The sequence below is a fragment of the Schistocerca gregaria genome, chromosome 1 (genome assembly GCF_023897955.1).
Source record: "Schistocerca gregaria isolate iqSchGreg1 chromosome 1, iqSchGreg1.2, whole genome shotgun sequence".
Lineage (NCBI taxonomy): Eukaryota > Metazoa > Arthropoda > Insecta > Orthoptera > Acrididae > Schistocerca > Schistocerca gregaria.
In genome coordinates this window covers 537728131-537752733 of record NC_064920.1, presented here as the reverse complement: position 1 = coordinate 537752733, position 24603 = coordinate 537728131, and the positions used below count along the sequence as shown (strand labels likewise).

The 24603-nt window shown below is 37.8% G+C and overlaps 1 protein-coding gene across 19 annotated transcripts in view; it reads right to left on the bottom strand.

The window, feature by feature from the left end:
• The window catches only part of LOC126355485 (phosphatidate phosphatase LPIN2), a 284685-nt gene that overhangs the window by 17105 nt on the left and 242977 nt on the right, over window positions 1–24603 (bottom strand). For 5 of the 19 annotated variants that reach the window (XM_050005927.1, XM_050005913.1, XM_050005934.1 and 2 more), the window contains 7 exons: window positions 13804–14130; window positions 13332–13588; window positions 12231–13028; window positions 11280–11560; window positions 6459–6718; window positions 3773–3923; window positions 3416–3647 (listed from right to left, as the gene is read on the bottom strand). In XM_050005927.1, coding sequence (XP_049861884.1) covers window positions 3416–3647; window positions 3773–3923; window positions 6459–6718; window positions 11280–11560; window positions 12231–13028; window positions 13332–13520 — 1911 coding nt within the window. In that variant the 5' untranslated portion in view covers window positions 13521–13588; window positions 13804–14130. Of the gene's footprint in view, window positions 1–3415; window positions 3648–3772; window positions 3924–4080; window positions 4288–6458; window positions 6719–9225; window positions 9307–11279; window positions 11561–12230; window positions 13029–13331; window positions 13589–13803; window positions 14131–24603 lie in introns of all 19 variants that reach the window. The other 14 variants (XR_007565507.1, XM_050005811.1, XM_050005804.1 and 11 more) reach the window with 5 other exon arrangements.

The following is a 24603-nucleotide window of genomic DNA, read 5'->3' as shown; positions in this document are numbered from 1 at the left end:
AAATCTCTCAAAAAGTAAAATATGATGCCAAAACAAAGTGTTTTTAAGAAACGTGGGTTTCATGGTAGTAGATTTTCGAATAAAGGAAATCATTGTGTTCAGCATGTGGTGTGTGAAGTTACAGGCAATGAAATACAGGCAAACTCACCATTATCTAGAGAAACACCTATTAGTACTGAGAAGATTAAAATAAAGTGTTGTGACACGCAGTTTTCTCAAAACGAAAGTGACGTAAACGGTAGGTTAGGTTATATTCTGACAGATTTACACATCCTAACTAGGATGTTAGATGAATGTGTGTGTTGTAAAATATGAGGACGGCGAGAAACTTATCATTAATTTTGCCATTTGTAAATATACTCATTCATTTTGGAATTCTGATAAGTTAAAGATAATTATTTTGAAGTAAATGTTAAGATGTTTTTATGGATTGAGAGGTACTGGCAAAGGACACACTTCAGCAGAAACGATGTGTGCTGTGACGAACATGCCACACCCACCTTGTAAGATCAACAAGTATGCAGAATTTACTGGAGCTGCTGTGGAATCTGTTGCATGTGAGACAATGGTGGGTCCTGCAAATGAAGCTTTTGAAATAAATGATCATATGACTGGCATATCAGTAGCTTTTGATGGCACTTGGCAGAAGTGCTACTACAGTTCTAAGAATTCTGTTGCTACAGTGACCAGTATGGATACTGAAATGGTAAGAGATTACCAGATTTTAACCAAACATCAGGGAAGGAAGAAGGGCATATCTGTGGCAGAAATAATGAAGGAAGAAGTAGTGGTATCAAGGCCTCTACAGCTATTGAAATTTTTAGTCTATCTGTGAACAAAAGGGGAATGTGTTACACCAAGTTCTTAGGTGATGGAGACTCCAAAGCACAGAACAGTGAAGTAGCCACTCACGCTCAGCCTTGTGATGAGAAGATCACAAAACTGTAATGTGTTGGTCATGTCCAAAAGAGAATGGGCCCTAGGGTGAGGAAGATGAAACAAAGTTTGAGAGAAAAGAAACTTTCTGATGGGAAAACCATAAAAGGCAGGCTGACAGACAAAATTACTGATCAACTACAGCAGTATTATAGGATGGCCATTAGAAATAATACTGATGATTTGTTGAAAATGAAGCAGGCAGTATGGGCTACCTTCTTCCACAGACTGTCAACTGATGGAAAACTAGCACACCACCGTTGCCCTCCTGGATCCGATTCATCATGCAATTACTGCAATGCCCATTTTATTTTATTTATTTATTTTATTTCATTTCATGTTCCATAGATCCTGGTAGCGAGTGAATCGTAAGGGTATGGAATGTGTCAGATTCTACATAGTTCAAACATAACTTGTATGAATAAAATAAAAAGATACACTGAAAATAAAAATCAACTACACAACAGCACAATCAATTAACAGAAAATTGTGTTTCACATGTTAAGAAAGGGTAATATATTTATGATATGGAATGTGCAGATTGTACACAGTTGAAATATATCTTACATAAATAAAAGATACAATGTAAATAAGATATCAGCTAAACAACAGCACATTCAGTTAACAGAACATTTTTGTTTCACATGTTAAGGATGTGTAAATGCAGGAATACCAATAAATAATTGTCATATGCCTATGATAGCATTCAAAATAAAATTAAGTATACTAAGTTTACAACACTTACAAATTTAGTGATTACATACATTTCACATATTCATCAACTGTATAAAAAGATTTCTCTATCAGGTGCCCCTTGAGAGTTAGTTTGAATGCTGGCAATCTTTTGTGAAGGCATTTGATGTGTGGTGGAAGAGCATTAAACAACTTAACGCTGGAGTAATAAGCTCCTTTTTGAACCGTAGTGAGGCTTTTCAGTTCAATGTGCAGACTGTCATTGGTTTTTGTGTTACAGTCATGAAATTGGCAGTTATCTTTCTAGACAGAAGGGTTTTTACAGACAAAGGTCAATAAGGAAAAGATATATTGTGTGGAAGTGGCAAGTATCCCCATCTTTCAAAACAAGCACCTGCAAGATTGCCTGTGGTGGATACCACTCATTATTCTAATAGATTTATTTTTTTTTTTTTTTTTTTTTTTTTCCGGTGAAAATTTTCTTTGCGAGAGGTTGGTTCCCCCAGAATATAACAGCATATGACATTAACGAATGAAAATAGCAGAAGTACAAAGGCTTAAAGGTTTCTACTTCAGCAACCAAAGCAATAACTCACATTTCCTTTGCAACTAATGTTTTATTATGTTTTTCCTCTCAGTAATATTCTTTGCTAGAGTATCAGTTTCTACCAGTCAAAATTACAAAAACTTAACTGATAACTAAAATAATGAAAAATTCCTGGGTTTTTTACAGATTTTTTCTCAGATGAAAAAAATTTTTTGATCCCCCCCCCCCCCCCCCGATTTCCTGGGGCATATACAACCTGTATTTGGTATGGGTCCCACACACTTGAGCAATATTAAAGAACCAGCCTCACTCTATTAGCAACAAATATTAATCATAGGCTCTGATTATGTGACAAAATTGAGGAAGACACTCTAATGGTGTATGTGAGTGTAGTGAGTTTTGGCTAGCAGGTCATTTCTTCTCTGTTGCGAAGTATCATACTATGCGCACTGAACAAGCTACTATGAAACGAGGAACAACCACAAGTTGTGAGAAATACTGTTGCTATACCACAAAATAACAGATAAGGCTCCACTAAGTTTCCTCAAACAAACAAGCGTTGTTCAATTTATGTATGCCTATGGAGAAATTTACCCCACCAGAAAAATAACGTTAAAAATTCCACATACACGCATAAAGTGAAATCAGGATGACAGCCTGTTGTTGAATGACATCAGTGTTGAATAAACTGTATGCTGAAGGAATACCTTAGCAGGATGATAACAGTAACAGCACATAGCTCACTCATAGATGACTTCATAAATTTTGTATTTTTGGGGATCCACAGGCTGCAGATGCCTAATAAATGTAAACATGGTCCGTAGAAGGCTGTAATGCGATGTTAAATTAATCATGTGATTAGCTAATTTCGACTAAGCGTCACTGTCTAACACATTTTTAACACCTGCATTTGATGTCACTTGTGGAGATGTTACAAATGTGCTTGACACTGATGCTTAGTTGAAAGTAGCTAATCAACACTTCATAAATGTAAGGTATGTTTTGAGTCAAACCACACAAGATTCCAAATGCATTAGTTATGAAGTACATTATTCTATTAAGAATGTTTATTTTCTAATGTAAAAACCAAATGCTTTGATGTGAAATGGAATTAAAAGACAGTATGTTTACACTTTGGAGAAGTTTAGTTCTCCATAATGTAACAACCAAAAATAGGAGAAGGTCACAAAACAATGTTTCACAATGCGGAAAGGTTTCAAACAAAATTCTTTTACTAACCTGAGGCAGGGGTTTTTGATAAACTACAAGTGACATCACTATTGGGCAAGCTGTCTTCCAGTTGTAGAACTTTCCATTAAATCTCACAACTAAATTTGGGCTCTCAATAATCTTTGGATCTCTAACGATATCATCATATGCAATAATATTCTGTAGAAATGCATCCTCTGATGGTCCTTTTCTTCCATCTGATAAGCCACCACAAAGAGACAAGGATATTTCTCCATATGATCTGTAAATGAACAGTAAACATATCTTAGCAAAAAACTATTAAGCTCACTCTGCATAATCCGATGAACAGAAATTTAATTTAAATATAAATCCAGTTTTCATTAGCATACTTGTTAGAATACATACTTTTTTTCAAAAACTGAGTGTTTCAATTCATCAAAATCACTATCCAAAGACTTTGGACCACAAACTGCTCCTTCAACACTGTTTGGAGACTGAGGTAGAGACGTTCCATTTCCTGACTCTGCATCATCTTCTCTCTGCCTCTCTTGTGGTTCTAAACAAAAAGAGGAAAGTTATTAGCTTAATTAGTATTTATAGTCTGACACACAATCAAATGCTTATTGTATGAATAAAGTGGTAATAAACTCATCGGATTTTTTTTTATTCATTAATAAAGCCCAGCCACCATAAGCAGCATCAGCAACATATACCTTCTTGAAGATGTTGAGGAGCAGCAGTAGAGGGGCCCTGCCTGTAAGATGTGGGAAAATACAGGGCAGCCACCTCAGGGTCCAGTTCATCCATATTGAGATCAGACAAGTAGATTCCTTCAGACTCTGGGTTGTGGCGAATCCTTTTTGTCTTCTTCATAAAACTGAACATGCCACTCAGCATGGACCTCTGCGCTGCCTCTGCTGCTGCAAAGCCACATAACATTCGCCATGTTGCAATAGCTGCAAAGCTACATGCAATAACCATGCAACTGACACCCCCAGGCAAGACTACCCCAAGCATGCCCATTATAAATCCTAATGGAACCATAAAAATCACTAATTTATGCTTTACCAATTACTTCTACAATTTTTATTTGTTAGTAAACTTATTTTTAACCTGTTACCACAGCCTGCATAGCAATGAGAAGATGCAGTACCATCCACCAAGCAGCAGCTTATTTTGTAGAGAAAAGATGTGCATTAGACTTAAGAGTACAATTTTCTGTGCACTCTTTAAATATAGCCAAGAGAGTCCTAACATAAATTTCAATAGAATAGAGAAAATGCATATATGTCAGAATCTATGCCAGTGACACAAACATTTTAAATGTGTATATTAGGTCACTTATAACCAAGATTTAAGTTATTTTGCTGGAGTATCATCTGTGTAAACACAGTTCAACACAATTAGTCAGTTTTCAGTTCACAGAGGAGCAGGAACAGTATTCCTTTCAAAAGTAGTTGCTAAAATTGTCACTACTAACAATAAGCTAAATGTCAGCCACACATGTGGAACTACAGAAATTCTTTAGTACCTAAGGTTCTTAGCAAAATATCAACATCTATTAATATAGTGTAAAATGTATCTTTGATAACAAAAACAATCTGACATATAGGTAACTGATGCTTTTATATCCTGAATGGAAGTTATGTGGTTTTGTGTAATTTCTCACAAAGAAACATGTATCATTCTTCGAGATATATAGCAGGAGCAAATCTTCAACTGCCTTTGTTTTCATGAAAATATATAAATAGCAACAAATTACAGAGGCCACATTGGGCATGCTATTCTTTTCTCAGGCTTGTCGAAACAATCTGACATTTCCAGCTAAAAATAGAACAATATTGGTGACATCGAATGAATTCAGTCACTTTAAACTACTCTACAGCCCTCAGTATGACTGATGGACTGAAAAAACATGATATGACCACGCAAAACCTCCACCATGGTTCACATCTGCAAGAAAGTACTGTGGTTGTATACTTTATTCATTCTCCTTAATAAAACACACCCGGCATTGGATAATGTGTCACAGTATAATCTTTAGACAACAGTCCAGGTTTCTATTGGTCAATTATCCAGATTTGAGTTTCTTGCAACATGGAAGCTGTTTCTTTACTTGTTCCCAATTTATAAAAGGTTTGTTGATATTCTGTTATCTATTTCGTATAGAGTTCAGCAATTCCTTACGTGGCAGTGATCATCTTATAATAACAAATAATGATCACCTTTAATGTTCTACGACTTTAAAGACTTTCCCAATAGCACCATAAGCCTGGTCGTATGTGCACCAGTGGTGGGCAATATACTTCTGTGTATGGTACGATGGCCCATTTAGGACAAGTTGCCAGCCTCAGCATAAGTTTTCAGCTGGACTCAGCAGCAGCTCTGTCTCCCGAAGATGGCAAAGAAATCCATTATCGAAATATTGAGTCATCGATTTTGTGACATGGCAGCAAAACCCAAGGAAACTACCATCTTCAATGTCCTCTTTGACCATTCATACAGTTTAATGCTTAAATCAGTAATTTTTTCTGTAAACTGTGTATTATGTCAGAACACTACGTACATTAACATTAGAGACTGCATCAAGTAAGGAATTTATGCAAATACAGTAGCATCCTAAGTATTCCTGCACGGAGGCATTTAAGCGGCCATTCTCCCCATACTCCACATGTGATCAGAAAGGGAAGAAACCCAACTATGTGGTTCAATGGGAAGCACACACTGCCATACACTACAGTAGTTTGCAGAGTACAGATAAAGATGTAGGTCTGTGAATACGTGATCATGGACAATTTTGGCCTTAGTGAAACTTATCAAGGTTCATCCTAACATTAAATCTACACAGTGGTCACAGACCAATGGCAGCTCGAACTTCGAGAGGTGTCACTGTACAGCAACAAACTGAAGACAGCAACACTATGTTGTAACACGTAACAGAAAGTCTTTGTTTACAGCACAGTTTCTGTATTATTTGCAGATAATATATGTGTGCAATTTGTTGTGATATACACCCGTTCAAAGGAAAGTTGTTCTAGATTTAATTAACTACATCAGAATTCTAAATGATTACATGAAACAGGAGACCAACCTTGTTGCTGTTTCTGGACATCCTCATCACTAGAAGATACCGGCTCCAGGTCAGGCTTCTCCTTAGTCATCACACGTGGGCTCTGTGTGGACAGAGATCTGGCTGGTGGGGAAGGCAGTTCTCCCCATCGCCATGACTGCTGCATTACTCCATGTTCATCTTGGCTGAGGCATCCTTCCGTACTAACACCCTTTGACTGTCTGTTGACCTCGTACTCTGTATCTGACTGCACTGGGGAGCTGGGACGTGAGTCCTGTGGGCTATATCACATCAAACTTTGAGTCACCAACTTAACTGTACTAATCATATGGGGACAGTCAAGAAAACAATGGTAACACATAGTAACACAATAACTAAATTAATGGGTAAATGCAAATGATGATTCATACACTATAATTCAAGAGGTAGATTTTATTTATCTTCAAGCAAGCTGATACAGAGAAGGCTAACAGTAAGTAAATTGTGCTAATTAATGACCAAAACATTTACAAAGTATGGCAAGATGTTAAATAGCTGAAGTAAAACATTAACTCGATAGTCAATGAAAAGTACGAAACACATCCACACCTCGAATTAAATGAATGAAATTACCTAAATAGTTTAATCTTACACTGAATACATCAATTTCAAAACTGAACAGGAAAGTTAATTCCACATTTTCTGCTGTGTTTCTGTACAACATATCTTTGTATCTACATCATATACACAAATGTCAAAAACTGACTACTAACACATAAACAAAATCAAAGTACAACCTACAGTCTTTAGACGCACAGCTTTTACTTCTTCAGATTGAAACATGTGAACAGTGAGCAGTACGGTGAGAAGTTGCTCTCATGGTGGAAGAGAAGTATTGAAGTTAAACATCCCATGGACACTGAGGTAATTAGTGACTGCGCACCTGCTTCATTGGATAAGAGAAAGAAAATAAATGAGTTACACCCGATTCATGACAACCACCACAGCTTTCTCCTGAAGTAATTTAGGAAAACCACAAAAACAAGTTTGGATGGTTGCCGTTGACTTAAGGTCAGTTTCTGTCCATGGACATGAATGATAGCATCAAAAATTATGAGTAAATTGCTAGTACTGAACACAGTAACAGAAGCAAGTGTGATCAATGTTTAGTTCATAGGCTGTACATGCCACAAAATCCTATGTAGATAGTAAACTCTACACTTCTGAGTAGTTTTAAAGGACATTGAATTTTGTGAGAAAACCAACTGAGATGAAACATTTCAGTAAGAACACACGTTTTACATAGCACATATAAAAGTATGACTTAGCTTGGCAGGAGTGAGTGCAATAAATGTTAAAGAGCTCTGAGGTTAAGAACCTTATAGATGAACTACACTGATTGCCTGCAATACCATGCTATTAAACAGGATATGACTCTTGGTGAAGGAATCACCTTGACATCAGCAGAACTTGGTGAAGAAATCACTTGGCATTAACAAAAGCATAAAATCAGAGGTGATACTCAATTTGAAGACTGATCCCCCAATCTCCAAGTTCAGCTCTGTTCCGATCAACAACACTTAGCAACAACTCCACAATAGGTTAGTAAACAGAATGACGGTACTGTTCATCTGCAATGAAAGGTCAGCAGAGACTAAATATTAGTCATGTGAAAATGAAACCTGAATAGGATACTAATGAGATGACATACTGTCACCGATAAGCAAGGTCTTGAGAGACAGGCACAACCTCAGCCTGAGAAAAAATGGAAGCCCATCCTGTCAGATCAACCATCGAAGCATTCACCTTATGTGATTTATGAAGTCACAGAAAACCTACATGTGGATGGCAGAACAGGGATTTGAACTGTCATCCTCATGACCAAGAGTTCAGTGTCTTGGCACACCACCAACTTGCTCAGTGTCAGACAAGAAAGAGAAAATTATAGTTGGCGAAGATAAGAGCAGAAGGAAATGCACGAAACCAAACTGTGAAACATGACAGTAAAATATACTTATGGTGATCTGCTTGTGGTTTTTATAACAACTGTATATTTCCAAAAATCTTAACACAATTCCGCAAAAAAAATGGAAAATCTATTACAACCCAATCGTGCGTATCACTGTTAAGAAGTATTGTGAATGTATGCAGTAACCAACACAATGAAAAGCTACAATTCTTTCTAATACCAAAACAAATTAAATTTTGAGTTTTATGGCTAGTTCAGGTGCTTAGCAATGAATCAACCTTATAATTAATAAAATATTCTACACTACTTTAAATGAAACAATCAGTCTGGCACTATAAATTATTATTTAATATATCCGGGAAAAATAAACTCAATCTCATAAAGTCAGGGAATGTGTACATTTATATCAATTACATGCGTACAAAAACTATGAAGCACTGCTTGAATTCAATCATGCAGGAATTATTTTTACTGAAATATAACAAATAAACAGTGCTGTACACTACTACTTCACAGAGCATAACAGTAAATTCAATTAGATATGTGAACATCTTTTAATGACTGACTGACTGCCTGTCTTACAAAAACACCAATGGATTGATATTAACAAAAATACTAGTTCTAATGGCTCTACACCATTTCATGCATGCAACGTCCACAGGAGGATATATCACAGAATGTTGTAGACAATGTTTGAAATTAGAACGATTCATGCAGAAGGGATTTCACTGGGGTCCCAGACCCACCAAGTGCACCACTGATGAAAGGAACCATACAACAGTAACAAAAACTAGAACACAGATAAAATTAATGGTGTATTAATTCATAAGTGTTATTTACAAATGGCTCAGGACTGATGTTAAAACTTCGAAGGCTGTTTCTGAAAGAGCAGACGTAATTCGGCAGCTCGGAATTTCTCTTCTGTGAGGAAGTTAAGCAGAAGAAAACAATTATGTTCCATCAGCACTGGTATATGAGAATTCAGCAATTAGACAATAAAGCAGCAAAACACTTCTTAGAAAGTGAACTTTAATTTTGTATAAATGATTCCATAGCACAAATAATAAGCAACAGCAGTGTGATCTGACACACATTCCACGTTACACAATTCACAAATGATGCAGGACAATTTATTGGTTTGTCTCCTTTGGAAATATATAATTTTCTGGCTATTCTCCCATTCTGGAAGCCTGAAATGTATATCTGAAAAATGGCAATACTTCCAAAGAAATATTAACATACAAGACACAAATTAAACTGTGACTGAAACTACAATATTCCACAAAGCAGAGAGATTCCAGAGAACAAAGTTATATGAAGAAATCATTCACTGCACACAAAATCAACCTTGTCATAAGGTATATTGTTTCCAGTAAATAACATTTTTCTGCTAATACAATATTTTCACTCCACTGCTGCTTCCACCTTCTTTCCTATTTTAGGCTACTGAATAAAATTCCTGTACATCTGTATCTAACATTTCATTTAACCTTTTTACTTGTTCTTGCACAAAAGTTTGCCAAACACATTGTGCCTGAGTCAGTCTTCCACATAAACCATATGGTTAAATAGTTACATGAAACATTAACACTTTTTCTCTGTTACACATTCCTGATGTTTAATGGTGACATTTATTTTCACATTCACACAAAGAGGTCAAAATGTGCAAGATATAACGTAATCTATTTTGTACACATCACACACAAGGTCAGTATAAAACACTGATCAGACCTGAGTAAAAGACATGTTTACTCTTTTTCCTAGAACACTCGAGTATTTTAAGTGCCAGCATACATCCTGCAGAGTAATGAGCACTTATCTCACTACAATTCAGTTGCTTTTTTTTTTAAAAATGTTCCTTATTTTATTATAAATATCTGGAAAGCACCACAGATGTGAAATGTCCCAATCCTTCAGAATGCCTTTATTTTCTTTGCACCACTAAAGGATTTCTAAATCAGAACAACAATTCCAGTTTTTTTGAAATTTACTCTGAACAAGAAGTTCTATGGTTCATGTAATAAACTCTTAATGTGTTGCATTTGCTTTATGTTTCAATCTTTGGAGTAACTCCAACCAGGTTTAGTTGCTTCAGGCTGTATTTACCCCAATTTACATTTTTTTGTTTGGCATATTTTATAGTTGTGTTATAATCCTAAAACTTCATTTCTGATATGTTGCAAGCACACGTTCGTAAATACTTTTTTCAAGGTAAAATGTCATTTTCATACATTTCTTACAACCACCATGAGTTGTGGTTGCATATTATTCAGATGACGGTATGTATACAATTTGCTCTCTAAGGCTAGAAAGACCAGTATATAATACAGGAATGCTGCAAATTTCACATCAATTCACTTTCTTTCTAATATTGTCTTTTCTGTAATTTAATATCATGTCTACAGTGAGGTAATTAGGCAGAAAACATTAACACACAGAAAAAACATAACCTGTTGGTATGTTGAAGAATATGTTTTACATCAAAGTGGAATGATACACAGCAAAAAGGAACCCCATAAATAAATTGGTTCAGTAGTGATTTCTATGTTGCTTTTATTACGACTTCTAATACCATACAGTATCAACTTATTAACGCCTCTCTGCCCCACTCATATGTTTCACATTTCCAGATAAAGTCTTTACAGAAAGGTATCACTAAGAATGATAATTCCACTGAATGTAGCAAATCACACAGCTCACATTTCGTAGGAAGTACGAGACCAATATTTTCAGATATAAGAATACTTCCAAATGAAACAACTACGTCTAACGCTTCTTTTGGTTGGACTGATATAATTCATTCTTTTTAGGGCAATGTAATCCTCACAGGAACAATGACAACACATTATTGTGGTAAGATAGTAGTGAAAATTAAGTTTCACGTCACTTCTTACCTGCATCCTGGAGTCAATTCAGTGTCACTGAAGAAATGGAAGTCAGTCTCTGTGGAAGCATGCTGTATCCTTGAAAGCTCAGCCAAGTTACTGGCCGCTGCAACAAGTACACTATCAGGCTCTGCATCACACACAGAAGTATGTGGATCTGGACTGCTGACTGTAATTGTTGGCTTTAACTGGCTTTTACGACACGTGTCACACTCTGAACAGTACACTGTTGTCACATCACTGTCCACAATAACACCTCCAAGGTGGCTGCATGTGACAGGTGGTTCAGCCTGAAATACAAGACTTCATCAACATGCAATCCATACTCCAAGAAACAATGAGATCAATGCCTTCATATTTTGTACAATGGGACCATGATGATATTGAATGCATCAATATTAAAAAAAAAACGATTTCAGTGGCAATTAAAAAATAAGGCTTGACATTGGTCATCTTAAAATTTGCAATTGACTGCCCCCTATTAAGGATCACCAATCTATATTTAAAACATCCCTGTTGTGAAGCTTATTATTCTTATGAGCATACTGCTGAATATTCTAGTAACTATGTAAATCACTCCTTTCTGTTCCAAAAGTATGAATTATGGAAAGGGAAGTGCAGATATTTCCTTCTACTGTTGTATTTGTGAATATCTATAACCGTTAACTGAAAATGTATTGACGTTAAATTTCATCAGCACATGACGCTATTGTAATGCTTTGGTTAGCATTCGGAACTTCTTAAATATACTAGCAAGAGGTATGTATGTACAACCTACGTATAATTCTAATTACTTTTGTGGTATTTTATCTTTGACTAAATGTAAAGTCACACCAGAATATCATTTCTTAGGACTTCAGTGAACGAAAGTACGCAAAATATGTTAAATTACTAATTTGTACCTCACCAAAGTTGGCAATTATTTTTATGAGTACCATCAACTGCAGAAAATTTACTGACCTGTTCATCGTGGCACGACTGTTCTGCGACATCATCTTGGTCCTTCGCCTCCCGGCCCTCTGACAGTTCGGAATGATCTGTTTGACTGCTTGAGCCACCTCCTCCATTGGTCTTCTTCTGACCAGCCTTTTTCTTCAATGACTTCCTACGCTTCTTCCTCCTATTGTTTGAATTTACAGGTTTCAAACTGTCCTCGGATGGTGCGGAATTCTCTTTATGCGAATCCTTCCTTTGTGATAAGCTCTGAGAGGCAACAGCAACACTGTCATGCTGAGCGCCAGTGTGTGTACTTTCACCTAGCTCAAAATCTCCATCCACCGAAATCGGCCTAAACTCTCCTTGAACAATGCTAATTTTACGGACCTTTTCGGCTGAATCACTACTTTCATTCAGAGTTTCTGCACAAAAAGTCTTTGGCTGAATTAGTGAAGCACTATCAGGTAACTGAGACTCAGTAACTTCTTTGCCCGTGGTACTTTCGAAAGACCTTGTGTTGTCTTTTTGATCATCTGGGTGACTAGATACATCATCCATTACAAACGTAGTTTCATCATGTATACTGTCACTGCTGTGATGGACGTCGGTATCGGCTTCTGCTGCTGTCTCTTCCTCGTGAAGCTCCCGACTTGCAAAATGTGGTGGGAAAAAATCTTGAGGTATCGGAGAGCAGGCTAAATGTGGTGGTATGTATTCATCCGATCCATTACCACTTGGAACTTCTTCAACAAAAAATGCCTCACCGCTCTCTCCCAATTTCATATGAATATCTTGCGGCTCGCCATTTATTTCAATGTCCACCTAAGAAAGTAGATATACTGATTAATCATCAAAAATCATTAGCACAAGCGCGTACGTTGAAACCCCATAAGAGTTACTGATAAACATTTTTCGCTATAAACTAAATGATAATTCACATTTCAAAATACAACGAGCACACCAAATTCACAGAAAATCCATCTTGCACCAAGCGCGTCATTGTTCTGCCACAGGAAAAAACAGCTACAAGAACAGCTGATATCTGTCATTTCAAAATGCGTACTATTAGCGGTAAAATGTAAACACAATTGTTACGTACGTGTTATTGTGTATGACAATACGTACCACTTTTTCCCTGCTACGCAAAACCCCCAGTTTTCCGAAGCGAACATGAAATGGTGAACACGTAAAATTGCCATCGGGTTGTTCAACAACGACCACGTCAATTGCTCCTGTTAGCGTTGCTGCGTTGATTTCATTGTAGAAGTCCCTGAAGTTGCTTATGAATTTTCCGATTGCATGCATGCTGTACATCACAACGTTTTCTTGTCGTCCTACTTCAGAATGCTTCTTGCAGCTTTTTATGCTATCATTTCTAGAACCTGGAAATGTCGAAAGTAAATTTTGTAGCTTCAATGCATAATTACAGGGGGCTCCAAAATTAAGTGCTCCCGTTACGGATCTTAATATTGTCTGACATTAGAAATAAAAAAGGTGTAAAAATAATTTAACTGTCATAACTCAAACTGACATTTGCATTTAACTTTCTTCCCGAATAGAGAATCAAAATACAGACAGCTTAATCAAGAACACTTACCGTTTCAGAAGACGGTCTATTCCCCAGAAGTTATTGTTCCCGATAATAGAGCATATGCTCAGATCTTTGTTTCACAATGGCACTCTTTAAATACCCGTGCGTTGTGTCAACGGGATTCTTGTATCAAAGAGGACGCAAGTATATCTTCACAATAAAAAGCTGAATCTGTCAACTCTTCTGTGCGCACCTACACCGCCACCTCTCACTCGACTCTCTGCCGCCAAACACAGCTGATCACTGAGCGACGAGCCGCGTCACTAGCTGCGGTGCTGCCGCCTAGCGGCACTTCCGACAAGCGAGTTTGCGATTACAGCGCCTTGCTGAAACCTGTAACAAAAAATAACGTCCTGCTTCTTAGAAAAAGATGAATGTGCATGTCGACGACGTACATGGAGAGCAACTCAAAAAAATTAGAGATTGAAAAAGACCGTTTAAACGAATTACTTATCGACAATGATGCATTTTGTGTCACAGGAACTGTGTGTGAAACAATAGACACACTTTACTTTCAACTGTTCTACGATGTTTACAGAAGACAATAAAACAGAGACCCGTTCAATAATAGCAGCAGCAATTTTATTTACGCCGCTATTTTCTTATGTCTGCCCTGAAATCAGTAATTTGCAGCAAGATTTTGGGCATAATGATGGATTATTCCAGCCGCTTAGAGAACTGAAGAAATCTTTTCTATATATATCATTACCAGCGTAAGGAGTACATGTATACTGTATAATCCGCAAACGAGTTATCTTCCAGTCCGCACAAGGCTGCATGTTGTACTCCCTGAATTATCCTGTTGATCGCTGGCAGTAATTTTCTTCCTTGAGAACATAACAGTTGGGCCCGTGAATGTAAAGTACAGTCACTCTTGGTGCCGAGGTTTCCCTACATTGAGCACTGCAATGTCAATTAGTTCGACGGAAAATAAAAAAAAAATCAATGTGAAATATGCCCTTCACTGCATGGAATGTAGTCAATGGCCAAACAGATTTTACGATGCGCTGAAATGAACTCATCTATTCGGAGTATTCGGTTTCTTTTTTTTAAATATTCTCTATTAAGTGGGACTTGCACGTACGGCGAAACAGGCCCATGACAACACTGCGCAATTACGCAGGCTCTTTTAGCAGTTACTCACATCCAAGTGGAAGACCCTTCGACGAGTGCGCAGTTCTGTATTATACATAAATTTCGCAATAATAATAATAAAGGCGTAACTACATGCATGACTGTGTGATTTCCACCTGTCACTCGGAAACGGTCGCATTTGGGAACTGTATGTGGATTTGATTTCGTCGGCTTAGGTAATAATGCTCTTAATAAACTTTCATTCCTTATTCCTAGACCATATGTCCTATATTCTAACAAATGATAGTATAAAACAATCACAGGTTTAACGGGCCCATACATGAACGGCCGATCGCAGCGATCCGTCGCTAGCAATAACACTCGCCTCGAAACCGCCACACACAAGCATTTTTAACCAATATTACGGGCCAAGTCACAGAAGAATTAAAGACTTTAGCTGCCAGTGAGTATTAATTTACATCACTGGAGAAAGTTGGAAATTTATACCGGGTGGGATTCGAACCCGGGACTCCCGCTTACTAGACATATGCGCTGACGACTATGCATTTATTTATTTATTTCAGTCTGTTCGTTGCGGACGTCCCATGATACCGCTCCTAGATCGTCGTTGAGCCAGTCACTCAGTCTCCTATTATTATTACAGAGGGTAGTTTACCCTTTGACCGAACACGCTGAGCTACCGCTCCGGCGGCCATTCGATCACAGTGGTCATCGCAATTGCACAAACTATCTTCGTCGATTTCCCCTCGGACACAGTTCTCAGCTTATCCACACACTACTGATGTAGTGCCACTTGCCCATTATCCTCATTACTCGTGGCTTTTCGCAGATTCTCAGAGGAGTTCGAGCTTGGTGTGTATCTGCACTTACGGGATCATAGGCCGTCCCCGCCTTATGTGGTGTTCGACACCTTATGCATAGTATTATGAACGCCACTGTGTACATTTTGTGTGTGTATAGATCTCCCAATGGTAGTGTGGACACTTTTTTCAATAAATTAACAGAAGTTCTAGATAAAGTCTCAAGTACAAAGGTCAACATAATTCTGTGTGGGGACATAAACATCAACACTAATATCATAAATGAATCCAGCAGCACCTTCATAAATATCCTTCAAAGTTTTGGCATGTCCCTATTGGTCAATAGTGCAACAAGGGTTACTACAATGACTGCATCAGTAATTGACCATGTGGCCACAAATATAGACAGGGAAAAATGTGATGTAGCTGTAAAAGATCTCGGACTATCAGACCATCTCTGTCAAATAACAACAGTAAAATCAGGCATCGAATCATTCCCTAAACTACAAGCCTATAAACGACATCTATCAGAAATCAAAATAAAAGATTTTTCAAAAGAACTAGAAAAACAAAGCTGGGATGAAGTGTATAAGGAAACCAATGTGAATATGAAATTCTCCAAATTCTCCACATTGTTTAAATTGAACTTTGAAACAGCATTTCCAAAAGTATGCATGACTGTATCAACATCTCACAAAAACAGATGGATAACAGCAGGTATTAAGAAGTCCTCCCAAACACTTAAACAACTCAGTTCCATGAAAAAGATTCACAATGATCCAGAATTTTTAAATTTCTATCATAGATACAAAAAGATTTATAGGAAGGTGCTGATTGCTGCAAAAAAGTCATTTAATGACAAAATAATATATAATGCAGAGAATAAAAGCAAAGCAGTCTGGGATGTTATAAAAAAGGAAACGGGGAGAGGCAAACAAACGCAGAATAACATACTGCTAAGGGAGGGGGATAAGGTAATAAATGATCCACAACACTTAGCAAACTATGTAAACGAGCATTTTTCAAGTATTGCAGAGAAGTTACAGCAAAAATTCCCCAAAACAAATATAACACCTGCAAAAATTGTTGCACTAGATACAATGATGTTACTTCCAACCACAGAGAATGAAGTCAATAAAACTGTTCAAAAGCTAAAAAATAAAAAGTCAGAAGGCTTAGATGATGTACCAATGTGTGTACTGAAACAATGCATAGGGATTATACAAGGCCCATTAACAAATATAATAAATGAATCCTTCACATCAGGGACATTTCCAGAGCAGCTAAAACAGGCAAGAGTTGTACCTTTGCTTAAGAAAGGTAATGCAGAAGACATAGAAAATTACCGGCCCATTTCCCTGCTGTCAGCATTCTCAAAAATAATAGAAGCAATTATGAAAGACAGATTAATGAATTATCTGAATAAATACAATCTTTTAAGCAAATCACAGTTTGGTTTTCGAAGTGGCAAAAATACGGAGTCAGCCATAGTAGAATTCACAAAAGTTGTACTTAATGCTCTTGATAAAGATGAGTGTGTCACAGGCATATTTTTGGATCTTTCTAAGGCTTTTGATACAGTCGACCACAAGATTCTATTAAATAAATTAGAAGCATTAGGAATAAGAGGGGTAGCTAATGACTGGTTTCGATCATACCTAACAGATAGGGTACAAAGAGTAGAGATAACACATACTTCAAATAGATCTAAACATTTAGTAAAATACTTATCAGAACCAAAACATATTAATATAGGGGTTCCACAAGGTAGCATATTAGGACCAATACTATTCCTGATATACATCAATGACTTTCCCAGTAGTGTTACTCATGGTGAGAAAATTCTCTTCGCTGATGACAGCAATATTATAGTCACTGAGAGAACAAGAGAACTCCTTACCGAGATAGCAAATGAAACTCTCAAGGAAGTTTACGATTGGTCAATAAGCAACAAATTGACATTAAACATAAAGAAAACTAATGCCATGAACTTCAGTTTGAAGAGGAAAAATGACAATGTTAAATTAAATGTAGATGGCACCTCTATAGACTGTGTAACAAATGCAAAATTTCTAGGAATGAATATTGACTCTCAGCTGAAGTGGTGCGAACACACAAAGGTACTTGCAAACAGAATGTCATCAGCATGTTATGCCCTTAGAATTCTATCATCTGTGTGTAACATGCAGTGTCTTTTAGTTACATATTATTCATATGTACACTCAATTCTTAGCTATGGCATTCTTTTTTGGGGAACAAATCCACAAAATATGAACACAATTTTCAAACTCCAGAAAAGAGCCATAAGAATAATAACCAGAAATAGTAGTCGAGCTCATTGTAAAGATCTGTTCAAAACACTGGGAATTTTAACTGCTCCATGTGAACACATTTACCAGTCAGTTGTACACATCAAAAGTAACATTGGCAATTACTGCACAAACAGCTCTGTCCATGACCATGCAACAAGAGATAGACTCGACTTACATTTACCAAGAAAAAATAAACATAAAACGCAAAACAGCATTTTCTACCAAGGAATAAAACTGTACAATAAATTACCAAAAGAGATTAAAGAAATTTCAAAAATACACTTATTTAAGAAGGCAGCTAAAAAGTACCTGTTATGCAATACATTTTATACATTGAAGGATTACTTAGATAAAGCAGAGTAGGGGTTTGATAAAAAAAATGTTATACAAACAAATAATAATAATAATAATGATTATAAAACATCCAATATTCCACATAACACCTTCACTTTATTATTTTTCTTCTTTTTTCCTTTCTAGAGACACTCTCCCCTCAAGCTATGCATAGCACAATACTAACACCTCTTCCTCTTTCTGAGCTCAACATCTCACTCATTATGAAGGGATGCTGACTCAGTTTTTCAGGATAGCAAATGGGAACTTGCAGTACAGAAAATGGCCCAAGGATCACCTGTGTGTGTGTGTGTGTGTGTGTGTGTGTGTGTGTGTGTATGTAGTGAGTGAAGTGTTATGAAACAATGTGTGTATAGTGTGTGCAGTGACTGATAGTGAAATATGAGTGAATAGTGTGGCATTACATTATTTAATGAGTTATTTGTAAATAAATTATTGTATACCAGGAGTAAAATCTAATGATTGTCTCTAACTAGAAGTCTGTAAATATATGTGTATACGAATTAGCTTATTGTAAATTGATCTAAGCTTGTAAATACTTTGACATGTCCTATATCCTTGTAAAAAGAGATCTACGGATGAATAAAACTACTACTACTACTACTACTACTAGAAGTGCTGCTATGGGAAACGAGCTGCTGAGTTTAGCAGCAGCGACGGTTGACCTCCGTATCCCCAAGAATTCCCACAAAAAATAAATTTGTAAAAATGGCAATTGTAATTTATTAAATTTGTTCTGAAAAGGTTTGCTTGGGAACTGCAGGATACTTTACCGACTGTATTAAATTCTTAACTGACGCCAAGGGGATTGTGTACGTCTTCTCAGTGGGTTAATACAAATCGTTTTTCTTTTTTGAATAAAGTAAAATTGCATGTTTGACCACACCATTTTAAAACTAAAGCATCTAAATTACCGACGTTTTGACTGACTTGCTACTGTCGTCTTCAGGGCGATTACCACTTTAGTACTGGCGGTAAGTTAGTGTTTTAAAATGACGCGGCCTAACAGCAAAATTATTTTAGTCAAAATGACGCTGGGCTCGGAAGCTTACGAACTCGTTTTTCATTCATTAGTTGTTACTAAGTTTTTTGTTCATTAATTTTATAATTTAACTTCAAGTATTTGCACAATTTTTTCTGCAAACTCGATATGTCTAAGTAGATATGAGCAACAGCAGAACTACTGCCTGTCAGAACTTGGGTAATGAATTGTATGAGGGAGAGACAGGTTATATGAAATAATAAGGGACTTTAATATAGCTCTATAACAGAATTGTACTGAAGATTTAAATTTGTATGTCCACTTAATACTGCTGCATGCCATTCTGTTTAGAAATTAAATGTTCAAATGTGTGTGAATTCCTAAGGGACCAAAATGGTGAAGTCATCGGTCCCTAGACTTACACACTACTTAAACTAACTTACACTAACAACAACAACAACAACAACAACACACACACACACACACACACACACACACACACACACACACACACACACACACCATGCCCGAGGGAGGACTCGAGCCTGCGGCTGGAGGGGCCGCACATTCCGTGCATGGCGCCTCAAACCGCACGGCCACTCCGCGCGGCTTAGAAATTAAAATCCACAATAATGTGTGTAATGGTAGTTGTTTCACAAAGAAATCGAAATCTTCAGATGGATCCCAATGTATCGTGACAATTACCACAAACTTCCCATCAATTCAACTGCTACAGCACAAGCTTCAAAACGCCAATTACTTCAGAATCGGAGGGTGTAGTTTGTATTACTTCCTAACACAAATGGCAATTCCAACCTCAGCTTCACTTCTCAGAGTGGTTCGTGGTTCCTGAATAACTATAATTTCTAAAGTAACATTCTTACTCAACGTTATCAATGTGAAACTAAACAAAACTGAACAACCACGCCTAATAATTAGACAAACGAATCTCAGCCGAGCGGCCACATTGCCTCACATCTCGTACAATTCATCAGATTGCCTGGAATTTCCATGCGATCAGAGCGATCGCTGCAATTTTACGCGCGAACCACTGAGTGATCATGTGGTCATGCTACGGTTTCGCTGTGTGTTGTGTCCTTAATACAATCACGTTTTCACTTAAAAGATATTCCGTAATGGAAAATACACTGCCATGATTATAATGTGGTCTGAAGAGAGTGTGCTTTTTCTTACACCCACGCTCATTTACACCATATTTCGACTTGCCACGAAACGTGAGATCTCTGCGAACAAAACAAAACACGCGGATAAAGACAGGAAGAAGAAACAAAACTGTTCAATCGAGAGCACTACAAGAATGTGTGTCCAGAAAACTTGGTCGATCATTATTTTGAACAACGGGTGCACAGTTTTTAACAGATTATCGCCAACAAAGGATAGACAGTTGAATGTAACATTTTGGGCGAAGCAAAAGCTTTATTGCAGCAGTAGCAACAAACTGCAAGTGCCTATTTTTGCGAGACATCGTTTAGGCCTATATTAGTCTAAGAAAACTGTTACTTCGAACACAAACTGAAATTGTTAGGGTTCTGTAGAAAGGGAGATTGGTTAGAATATTGTACGGAAGTTTTGTCAATTTTATTAAATTTAGTATCACTCCGTAGTATTAGGGTGGTGTGTAACTTCGTAGCGTTTTAGTTTCGCAAGTTGGTATTCCGATTGCCATGGGTTTATTCTGCGCTAGAAAAAGGAATGCCAGATGGAGAAATCGGAACATATCCAACATATTCTTCTGTTTGAGGGCTGACAGCAGCGGAGGCAGACAAACATTTGGGCCTTGTAGGAGGCTACTGCCGTTGGACAGAGCACGGCAACAAAATAGTTTTCTCGTTTTAAGGAGTATCATTAAGACATCAATGACTCTCCACGATCAGGAAGACCTTCGGGGTTTGATGAAGATCGTTTAAACGCACGAATTCACAATTATCCAATTATTATCCAATTATTATCCAATTATCCAATTATTATCCAATTATCTAAAACTAGCAAATGTGATGAACTGTGATCGTTCCAACATCGTACAGTATTTCCACGCAATAGGGAAGGTTAAAAAATCGGGTGTATGGGTACCGCACGCTCTAAGCCAAAATCACGAAAGTCACAGCGGATGACCATATGTGCATCTCTGCTTGCTTGTCATCGATTGGCTCGTAAACAACACCGATCATTCCTATCCTGTTTCGTTAATGGTGACGATAAATGATGTGTTTATGCTAACACAAGGAAAAGAAAGGGGTGGTTAAGCCCAAACAATGCAGCAACTCTCCGTACAAAGACCTCCGTGCATACATAAAAGATAATGTTATGCGCCTGATGGAACAGCGACAGAGTGGCGTGTTACGAATAGCTCCCCGAGGTGTGACCACCACTGCTGACATATTGTCAACAGCTGAGATTTCTTGCAGGCGCCATCCAAGGGGAGACCATATTCCATGGCCTGCGAGGTCACCTGACCTGAATCCCCTTCATTATTTCCTATGGGAATATGTAAAGTCATTTGTGTATGAGACCCCAGTGCTTACGTAGATGGAATTAGTAGCTAGAATTGTAGCTGCCTGTGATGTGATTCGAAACACGCCATGGATATTTGTCAGGGTGCATCAGAATCTTGTTCGCCGATATCATGCTTTCATTGCGGTTGATGGCCCTTAGTTTCAGCACGTTTTGTAAGATACAGTACAAATAGTACATTCATTATGCCAATGAAGATATCTGCAGTTAACTGTAACGAATATAAATAAAGTACACAGTACTGTGGTTTTACTCTTATTACCTCCTTAAGCTGGCTTCTTCAACCTCAGGTTCCCCGCCTCAAATTGTTCAGTGGAGCATCCTCTGCGTCTTGTTAAATTTTTGTACGCACTTGCGGAAACACCCTGCGCACAGGAGGTGGACTGGGAAGTCATTCAGCACCCACCTTATTTACCCTATCTTGCGTCCTCAGATTTTTACCTTTTCCGCTCTCTATTGAACAACCATCAAGGAACTTCCTTTCCGGATGAAAATGCGTTCCGAATATGGTTCGACGAATTCTTCGCCTCAAGACCACGTGATTTCTACAGTCACAGAATAGAAAAGCTATCCCAGCGTTGACAGACTGTTGTAAATAGTGAAGGAGAATATATGAATATTATTGAGGGCTAAAGTCTCTGTTATGTTTATCTGTTGTGTTTATTAAATTTATGGAAGAACGCTGCGAACCTATGCACCAACCAAAATGGGATGGATGAACATGGTTTGATGGTTGCTCGGAAGAGTGGTAAGGACAAGTGTTCTAACCTAGATTCGTTAGAAAAATTTTCATACGTTTCATCCGTGGTAAATGTAACGATTTTTACTGAAAAGGCCAGTCGCTCGCCTAAAACGACCGAGTCCACCAAGAACTGGATATAGGAGTCAATTTACAGAGTTCGTAGTTTGGGTGGAGATAGGGAGATACCAGTTTACCAGTTCCAAATTGTAGTAAACCACTGCACTGTTCATCTCAGTCTTCATAGTGACAACTTTGAGAGGGAGGAAGCACTTTCAAGTTATAATTTTTATTGCACTTCATTTTAATTACAAATCAATGCATACTACCATAAACTCCATCTGAACAGTCCTTGGAAGGTCCAACGCGACCGACCGACCGCCGTGTCATCCTCAGGGAATAGGCACCACTGGATACCGAAGTGGAGGGGCATGTGCTCAGCACACCGCTCTCCCGGCCGTTTTCCGCTTTCGTGACCGAAGCCGCTACTTCTCCATCAAGTAGCTCCCAATTGTCCTCACAAGGGCTGAGTGCACCCCGCTTGCCACAGCGTTCGGCAGACCCGGATGGTGACCCATTCAGGTGCTAGCAAAGCCCGACAGCGTTTAACTTCCGTGAACAGTTGGGAACTGGTGTTATTATTGCGGCAAGGCCGTTGGCGTTGAACACTACAAAGCAAGAATTAAATCAGAACTTCTTGTTCCGCAGATGATGTCTCCGTAGTATCAGATAACCAAAACAACCTATCAGAAAGCCGTCGCCAGTACAAAACAGAATGATGTAACTCCAACTTGATAAATTATTCGAGAACCAAGATGCAATCATACTGCAATCCTAATAGTTTTTCGACCAATTATTAACTTCTGAAATATTGATTCTTGTATAAATATTAGCAGTAATATAACTATATTTCTGATCAATGTCGAAGATTGCATTGTCGAAAACAGTTGTGATTTCCTATAACCTCATAAATACTCTTCAGAGGGTATCACAAATAACGTGTAAAGTGAAAAAAAAAGTAAAAATAAATGCTGTGTAGCTTGGCTGGAGGCATCAGCCCATCATCAATATTAAGAATTTGTTTAGGAAAACAACGGAATTGAAGAGCGGGGATTTGAACGCCGATCTTCTCGAAAGCGAGACACGTATCTTAACCATTGTGTCACCTCACTTTCTAAAATATCGCCACTCACCTAAGGACTTCACAGTCCTTGAACTGTATCAGGAAACCGAGCGGTCTCAGGAGCTGCAGTCATGGACTGTGCGGCTGATCCCGGCGGAGGTTCGAGTCCTTCCTCGGGCATGGGTGTGTGTGTTTGTCCTTAGGATAATTTAGGTTAAGTAGTGTGTAAGCTTAGGGACTGATGACCTTAGCAGTTAAGTCCCATAAGATTTCACACACATTTTTCTTATTTTATTTAATTTATTTATTTATTTATTTGTATCAGGAAATCTTAAATCATCGATAATGTAAAAGACACTGCATGATGAGAATCAAAAGGAAAATTTGAGGATGAAATCTTTAAAAGTAACTTGGTGCCGGTACAACGTCACATCCCAAGGACATTTTCTACACCGGTAAAAATTAGTAATGTTGTAGACAGGGAACTGGTAAACTAGTGAGAGTAGATTTTAAGTACTGTGGCTTAATGTCAACTGCACCGTGAGAAACGTGGGGATGGGATGTACTGACTCTACTACTGGAGTGGATTTCTATAGCCTTGTGTTTCGAAGACGTGTTGGTGGTTGTTGGCTTCGTTATAATGGACAGAGTCTAAGTTAAGTTGAAGTTTCAAGGCGTCAGTCTTAGCAATTGCGTTTCCCAGCGTTGACATAAATAACATTAGTTTATTCGTGTAGCGAATTTAAAGACGCAGACCGCAGCAATGCAAGCCAACGCGCAGTACATTGTCCATACATGGATTATCTACATAGAGTCCAGAAAAAAAGCAACCTAGCAGTTTTTGCGGAGCCACAGATGCGCCTAACCAC